We start from the raw sequence: 9,227 nt of genomic DNA, 5'->3' as shown, positions 1-9,227 counted from the left end.
CACTGCCACCAAGTGTCATGATTTTACCGGTCTGTTGAGGTTCAAATAGAAATTGCATTAATAATACTCCTTTTCCCCCCCCTTTTAATTAAAAGAAATAACACTTGGAATGCCCTTATTAGCACAAGTGGGAGAGAAAAAGGCTTCAAGAAGTGGAAAGAAAGGTATTTATCTTGGTAATTCTTAACAATGGTGGCGATAGCTAGCGACGGAGAGAAGAGACAGCCCCAGTTCAACCACCGCACCCGCTCCTTTCTTTCTCCTAAAGAGGCCAGACACCAACTCCACCATCCTCTAAAGTATAAGTAAGGAAACTATCTCGTCATAATTAAGGAACAGTCACAGGCTTTGCCATACATTTCTTTGGCATATCTTCTAATTAATGTGTGGAAGAGTGGGGACTCAGTGGTAGCAAATAGCAAGACATAAAGAGAAGAATCGGAGCGTGTGAAGACAAAAGAAATACAAGGTGGAACCCAAAGAAAGATCTAGCTGGGAATTTGCTTCTATCTTTAAGCATTTTAAACGAACTCCAGTGGCTCCTCTGCCTCTCCTACCTTTATAAAAAAACAAACTTCCCTGAGATATATCATCGCCTGCAGAAGAAGCCAAAAGAACAGATAGAGAGATCTCTGTGTCCTTTCCTGTAGGTTTAAAAAGAACGAAATCACCTTACCAACTTCCTACCAGCCCACCAAGAACCACCGAATAACACCATCAATGTTGCTTGGAAATTCCTTATGCACCACCAAAAAGTTCTTCCAAAAAACCGTACAAAGGTTCAAGTCTTTTCTTTCTGGTGATCATTACCAAAAGCTACCAAAAACTCCTGCTCGCAATAATCCTCGCCCTCCTTTCACTGGTGGCAGTGACATGAAGGCCCAAAAAAACTTCATCAACAATAAAGACTCGGACAACTTGTACAACGACTTCACCGGCAGGCGGGACGACACAGATAAAGAGAAACCGAAGAGAGACGAGAAGAAGACAGCATCAGCCCCGTCGTCTTCGTCAGCAAAACAAGAAAGAGATCAGGACCTAAACTCAGGTTTCATGAATTTATCAAAGGCAACCGCTGTGAAGAATTATCAGTACTTACAAAGGAGAGATCAGGACTATACAACCGATGATCCTAACAATGAAATCAAGAGTTCTTATGCTAGGAAAAGATCACCACTACTGGATGACAATTCAAGTTCTAAGCACATTACATGTGAGGGAAGGAGTTTCTTGGTGGCACAAAAGTTAAAGGAGCTAGAGATGATGGATGTTAGCAACGTAGAACATGTATTAGATGTCGAAGAAGTTCTTCATTACTATTCACGCCTTACATGTCCAGCCTATCTTGACATTGTTGACAAGTTTTTCATGGATATGTATGCAGAATTCATTGCTCCACCTGCGAATCCACGCAGTGTCAATTCGAGGCCCAGGTTGCGTTCGGTCAGGTGATCGACTCTATATATCCCGGAGAAAAAAGATAATCGAGGCCTGGCAATATTTCATGTTGTCACATTTGTTTTCAGATTTGTTGTATTTACAATTTTTTTTCTTGATAATTGTATTTCTCTACGATCATAAATCTGTGCCCGAGGAGAAGGACACCAATTTTTGTTATATGTACTCAGTTTATCGTTTACCCATTCAACTGACCTACCCTTCCTTGAAAATCATTTCCTTTCAATATTATAACCATGGATATCGTTGCTATTGACCAAACCCCATCACTGTGAGCCTCGGCTGAATTCTTTGTTTGTTTCTTTGGTTTCTTCGATATGATTTCTTATGTCATAGACAATAGTGGGTGAATAATGTGATATCTGCTCTCCTTTGGTGTTATTTGTGGCAGAGGATATTTAGGTTAACAAAAAAGTGTAAATAGAGATAAAGGAGTCTTTATTTTATTCTAAAGGTAACGAGGATATCCAAGACTGATCTTGCAAAAAATTCATGGTAAAAGTATATTTTAAAACTTGTGCTTTAATGCCATATGCGTTTATTATTTCGTCAAAAACTAGCCCAATTCTAGAAATTAAGTGATTTTTCAAATTCCAGACTAAGAAAAAGCTTAATTCCTCTTCTTTTTTTTTAATCAATTACCAATATTGGTCTCGGAAACATGGTGGGCAATTAAATTCGGCAAAAATATCATTTGAATTCATTAAAAAAAAATAAGCATGAAGAACTTTTTTCTGGGGTTGATGTAACCCAGCCCAAATTTCCTTACTTGGAAAGAGGGGAAAAAGAAGGCAAGTTTTCACCATCTAAGGAAAAAAAAAAATTATTATGATCATATTGTAGTTAGGTTATTTTTTCTTTGAATGATTTGGCATTTAATGAAATACAATGTTTAGCACTTAAAAACAATCTTTTTAAGTTGGTATATTTTAAAATTATGTGTTCTTTTTTTTTTAGATTTAATAACAAGATTATTAATCTCATTAAAACTTGGCCTAAATCAAAAGACATATTAGACCGACATGCTTAAATTTTAAAAGTATGGTCTTGGTTTTTTCAAATTAAAAAAAATTATTTTGTTTTTTACTTTTAATACTTAAAGTAAATAGACTTACAACATGTCATTATTATGTTAAATGTTGAAAAGTAAGATGTTTCTCAAAAAAATATTTTTAAAAAAATTAATTCAATATTTAATAATATCAAAGTTGAAAATATTAAGATACCATGGGTTAGATGAATCTTATTGAGACTCTTTCCATAGACTTTTTCTAAAATTTAAGTTAGGTTTATTTGAGTTAGGTTTAATAAGCCTAACATGTGCCCACTGTTATATTTATAAATTTGAGTTAGGTTTAATATATAGGCCTAGCATATGCCCACTATTACATTTATAGATTTGAGTTAGGTTTAATATTTAAGCCTAGTATATGCCCACTATTATATTTATAGATATGACTTAAGTTATGATTTGGGATTACCAATTTAAAATTGTCAATTTACTAAGTAATTGAGATTGAAAAAACCAACTGAACTCTTAAATAAACGAGGCTATGTGCGATCATTTTTCAAGAACAATAGTTAAAGGAGCTAATCCTACAACTTGGATATAAAACCTACATGTTGATACTCATGATTTTGATAGCCATCTTGTTTTTTAGCTGAAGCTGCTCTTCGCAGTTGTGTTGATGGTTGAGAGGCCTGAAGAAAAATGTTGTTCTACCTTACTTCACCTATCTAGTGCTTCTGGCTTCCATTCCTTGTGGTTACCACTGCAAGAGCATATTCCTAGTTGGATTACCTAATTCTGGATCTTAATAGGACCTAGCTAGGGGAAGAAGGCACGTAAAAGTTGGATAGTTGGCATGTATAAGTCTGTTATATAGGCTAAATCTTTTCAGTGTTTACTCGGCTCTAGAAGAATTCCTTCCCCTAAGCATTTCTCAGTCACCAAAGCAAATTGTATAGAGTTAGTCAGGGCTTTTTCCTCGAGTCCTATCGTGATCGTGCACTTGACAAAAGAACTTTAATTGCCTTTGGGTTTCAAACTCCATATGGGGAAGGAAGTTTTTGTTTGCAAGGTCTCAATCATTTATACGGACCCATTTCTCATTCCTCTGACTCTAGTCCTTAGTATAACTACGACTAGTTAGGAATAATGTAAGAGAAGAAAGGTAATGAAAGTGTTGGGGCTCCAAACAATGAGCGTTTGGAGTCTCGTAAGGAAGAACTTGTTGATACATTTATACAAAACTTTCACCTTGAGAACATGTAAAATGGAGTCGTGAGCGGTGTAAACACTTACTCAAAATCTCATTTATCGTATTTCATTGTATTTTCCATAAATTTGACTGAATAACTCACCATAATTTATCTAATTCATGCATAATATCATGAAAAATCGATACAAATTTTTTTACTACTACTCCTGGTGTAATGGCAGAATATTAATAATGTGAGATAAATAATTTTTTTACACATGGATACAAATGGATGCAAATTTTTTACTACAAGTTTTTATGTGAGATAAATAATTTTTTTATTTTTTTTCCTGTTAGAGATTGTCATTTCACATTATATCATATTTTTTAATGTTTTAGTATTTCTTATTATAACTTTTATGCATATTTAACATTAATAACATTTCCTCATTTTTTTTATATATATTTTTTTACAGTTAAGGATTTGTTAAAAACAATTGTGAGTGATTTAATTATCTTATGAACGATTTTATTTTTCTAATTTCTTTTTAGAATTTCATTTAATTTTTTGTTCCTTTAAATGACATCTTGGTTCCGTTAGTGCGAACAAAATATGTTTTGGGTTGGCCAAATCAACCATTTGAGAGAGAAGAGTTGTTTTCGTTTGTCCTAATGGGCCAGGTGAGGTTTCAACCTAGGTCCATTAAGGATTGGTGCCTTTAAACTCTTTACTGGGTTGGGCCTTAAACCCAATGGAGCCTAAATCATTAATTAAGTCCATATTTAATTAAAAAGGCATATACTGATTTAATTAGGTTGTGTTTTATATGAGGAGAAAAATTTTAGAGAAATGGTGAGGTAAGATTTAAGGTGTTAAAGGACTAAAGTTTCAAGGATATTTGGTAAAATTTGAAAAAATTATAGATAAGAGTATGTCCCAATATATAAATAAAATTGAAAAAAGAAAAATAAATAATATATGCTTGCGGTCAAGAATAAAAATGAAAGTAAATAAACAATAATCTAGTATTAATTTCAAAAAATGGAGGGAGATGCACAGAAATTAAAAAAACAAATCCACTTCTATAAATTATTTACTCCGGAGAGGGACCAAATTGTCATTAGCTAATTATAGTTGAAAAATGATTTATATAAAAACCACAATTAACATCAATGCATGGTTGAAATTTCTCCATCCTAAGAGACAATGACCTCCGGATTGTTATGGACAGGTGTCACTTCATAGTTCTCTCGTCGACTCAGCCCACTTCTGTCCCTTAAAATTAGACTTATCAATTAATAAAACAATATATTCCAGTAAAAAAAGGAGAGGAGAGGAAATATTGAAATTGGGAGAAGAAAGGAAAGGAATTAAGAATTTTGATGGAGGGAGGGAGGGAGGGAGTATATTCCCTATTCTGAACAGCTGCTGCATTGACATGTGTGCACAGTAGCGATGGGCTCAACGTCGTTCCTCGTATGATTGGGTGCACCAGAGGAGCACCACATTGGAGCTCAGTGGGAATGAGGTCTAGCCTCCCTCGTGATCGTGAGAACTGAAATACACTTTTTCTATGAATAAAATAAAACGAGTGATTCATTGGGATGCTAACACGTGCCCCTCTCAACTCTTACACTTTCCACGTGGGTTCAGAAGACGAGGACGGGTCCCCACTCAAAAGTGAAAAGACAAAAGGTGGAGGGAGCGAGATGCTCCTTTACGTTGCCCCACAGATGAGGGATGGTGGGGCCACACCTCTCCTTTCTATTATTGTCATGTCATGATGGATTCCACTCCCTTTGGAGTTGCTCTCTCTTGCGCCACGCGTCTTGTGTAAACTTCCAAAAATGGGATTCGGTCACTTGGGCCCCGCAGGATCAGCCCTTCCTGTTACTCACTCGTCATCAATAATGACCCGTAGATTTCCTAAAAGAGTGACAACTTTCTATTGGATCAGTGTTATTGCTAATCTAGTTTTGACTCAGCTTTTTTTTTAATTAAATTGGAGTAGTAGTAATTTTTTAATATATTTTTTATTTAAAAATATATTAAAATATTATTTTTTTATTTTTAAAATTTTATTTTTTTATAATAATATATTAAAACAATTTAAAAATATTAAAAAATATTAATTTGAAATATTTTTCGGCCGCAAAAACAAATTGGAGCTAACTAATTGTCCCTATCAATAATTGATTGAAAAATTTCAAAATAAATTATATTTTTTAAATTATTATTTGTTGAATGCGTAGAAAATTGATCTAAAACAACTTAAATACTCGTAAAGCAAATCTTCTAGAAGAGTTGGGATCCTTTCATGTCTAAATCATTTTAGATAAAAGATTAAAATAAAAAAAATCAATTGTGAGGTTGTGTATAATTATTGTGTTTAATCACAGGGAATGTGTAGGATTTAGTAAGAGAAAGAAGATCATTTTACCTTAGGATTTAAGAGTGTTTATAAAAACATTGAATTAATGTGAGTGAGTTTATGCAGAAGATATGATATTTAATATGCTTGTCACCTATAGTTTTGAACTACTTGAAAACATAAGCCTAGAGTAACAACAAATCATTGTAAAAAATGTATATGTTCTTAGTCTTGCAGGTCAAATATTATTGATGACAATCATTAGACTAATTGATGCAATAACATGTGGCTAAGAGATGTTCTTTTATTTAGTGCATCTTTTAAATTGTGATATATAATGTTTTTTAAAAGTATTTTTCACTTGAAAATACATCGAAATAATTTTTTTTAATTTTTTAAGATTAATATATCAAAATCATCTAAAAACATTTAAAAAAACAATAATGTGATACTTTTTCAAGACAAACATACTTTTAAAAAATATATAAAAATAGAAACTATTACACTCTTAAATAAGACCTTAAAGCAAGTAATGTTCATAGATTTGATTAAGGTTGTCCCCGTCTAACAAAGATATGATAACGTGCATGAGGTTCCATCTATACTCACAAATTAGGTGTTCTCTTCAAGCGGTCCTGTATATCTTGAGTATGGACATTCTCATTCATAGATATGGTCTATATGGTAGGCCTTAGGCTCTGAAGTTACGTAATGGAGCTAATAATTCATCTTAAGCATATGTTAGGCAAAAACTCACCTCATTCAATAATCATATTTCCACCTCTCCAATACCAATAGGAGCTTTTTCTTTTTTTAATGGTGATTAAGTAGTTGCATATACATTTTTCTCTCGATTTCATGATTTTAAATCTTACAACTATCAATTAAAGAGATTTATTTCATGTACATGTATTGTATCAAAATAAGATAAAATCCTTAAAATTGCCTCAAAATAGATTAATTTTGATCTTAAAATTATTAGTTTGAGGGATTTATTTTCCTAAAATTACCCTAAAGAGTTGTCTTTATTCTTTAAGAATATTTTTAAAGAGTTTGAATACTGTCATAGATATCTCATTGAGCTATATATAAAAAAGGTTTTAAATAAATAAATAAAAATTATACATCTAGTTTTATAGTAATTATAAATTCCAGCTGGTCTTTTAGAGATTATAGGTAATGGTTTGGTTGTGATGCTAAAGAGAAGATGAAAATTACTTTTAAACATTGTATCTAAGATAAATTGCTTCATATTTATAGTTTATGATAAAAGATACTATTATGTTTCCATGCTAAATATTTGTCTAAACTAATATATATGTTTTTTGTTTTTACATCTAAACAAATAATTATTATGACCTAAAGCAATGATATAAGAACTTGACCTAACAATAAGATCTAGTCCTCACTTTTAGAATATAGGTGTTGGATTCAAAAGGATGATAAATGATAAATTATATCTAAATATTACTTTTATTTTCCTTGATTATGCCTAAAATAGACTTGAAGTACTCCACTAACTCAATGGGTTTTTATGGAGTTACATTCACACAATCCAAGTCGGTTCACAATGGTAAGGTGGGATGTATAGGATGACATGTGACAAAAATAACCAAGTAATATTTTTAAAAAAGTGTATGTATTATTTTATGAAAATAACAAAGTTTTAATTTCTAGATAACAAAACTATGTAAAAGGATAAAAAAACAAAATAAGATTTGTTTATTTTTCAAAAAAAGCACCACAACTTTTTAAAGGTTTTATTGTATTCGGGTCAAATTTTTTTTTTTAAACTCTTATTTATATTTTTTAAAAACAACAATTCATTGCTTTAACTATGAAACTCAACTTCTCTTTGACATAATCATTTTAAGGATTTTACTAATAGATGATGATGATCATCACACAAAGATAAAAAAAAAATATTATATAATCACACTATTTTAAAAATTAAAGCATTCTCACGTATAAATCAACCAAATACTATAAATTAGAGTTTTTCAATCCGGTCTGGTGATCAACCCGGCCCAAGGCCTGGGTTTCGGATTTTAACCGGTTCGTCAAGGTCAATTTCATTTTAAAAAAATCAAAATAATGTCATTTTAGTAAAAAAAAAAAAAACAAAAATCAACGGGTTGCAACCGGGTTTTGACCTGGTCACTCCGGGTTTTGACTTTCTCTATTTTTTTTTAAACCCGACTCGACTCTAGCCCCGGGTCGGTTGAGTTACTCCGGGTTTTGACTTCCTCTGTTTTTTTTAATCCGGCCTAGCTCCAGTTCCGGGTCAACCAGCCAGGCCGGTGTGGACCTGGATTTCAAAACTATGCTATAAACAAATCAATATGGGAAAATATAATACAACATAAATCAAATACATATGGAAATTAATCAAACAAATGAATCAATGCATGGGGATTCGAATTTGACCTCTCAAAAGGAGAATCTTCTCGTTTTCTTCTTCTTCTTGTTTTTTTCTCTCTTCCCTATAGTGCTTTTTTAGTCTTTTTATTTTTTGGGTAGTCTTTTTTGTGTGCCCATTTGTATGTCTATTTATATGGTTTTGGGCTCCTCTCCAAACAGGAAAACCTATAATTAAAAAATAATATTAAATCTTTGTATTATTTTTTCTTGAATCAGGATCTCTCTACGATTTTTAAATTTTGCTTAATTCTCTTATTTTTTTGTTTTATTTTTTTTGTCTTCTATTATAATTTTTAGTCCCTGGTTATTTTATTATTTCTTGTCTTTAATTTCATTCCTTAAATTTCATTTATTTTTATTAATTTTTTATTTTGAAATAAAATAAATGAAAGTGCATAAAATTACAAATAATGGAAATTGACTAAATCTTATTAAAATATATTTTGAAAAACTTTACATTTTTTGAAAACACACGAAAAAGATTGGGATAAAAAATGGGTTATGAAAAATGAATAAGATAACTCTTTTTTTTTTGGGGGTTAACGATGATTAATTTATTTAAATCTCATAAAAAAAACAACTTAGTCTCAATAACAGCCCTGAAGAACACCTGTAGGATAAAACGATAAATATTACAACCCATCAAGTGGCACGAGATAGGCACGTGAGGAGAGTGTTTTGAAGTGGGTGAGGAAGCAGATGGACAGGCAGCAAAGGCAGACAAGGAAACAAAACGTGCCACCTCAAGAAGGGCAAGAGTACAGAAAACTGAAGG

The 9,227-nt window shown here is 31.9% G+C and overlaps 1 protein-coding gene across 1 annotated transcript; it reads left to right on the top strand.

Moving 5' to 3' along the window:
• The first annotated feature begins 282 nt into the window (after positions 1-282).
• Positions 283-1,617, top strand: LOC133674233 (uncharacterized). Its single transcript, XM_062095263.1, has one exon. It carries the CDS (start codon positions 721-723, stop codon positions 1,450-1,452), a length of 732 nt encoding a protein of 243 aa, XP_061951247.1. The 5' UTR covers positions 283-720; the 3' UTR covers positions 1,453-1,617.
• Positions 1,618-9,227: the final 7,610 nt, after the last annotated feature.

Source organism: Populus nigra, chromosome 15 (genome assembly GCF_951802175.1).
Source record: "Populus nigra chromosome 15, ddPopNigr1.1, whole genome shotgun sequence".
In the NCBI taxonomy this organism is placed as follows: Eukaryota; Viridiplantae; Streptophyta; class Magnoliopsida; order Malpighiales; family Salicaceae; genus Populus; species Populus nigra.
Note: the sequence above shows the minus strand (reverse complement) of the source record. Positions and strands in the feature narration are given on the sequence as shown.

Bases quoted from the DNA above. Each gene is read 5' to 3' on its own strand.
- LOC133674233 (XM_062095263.1), top strand. From the start codon at position 721: ATGTTGCTTGGAAATTCCTTATGCACCACCAAAAAGTTCTTCCAAAAA.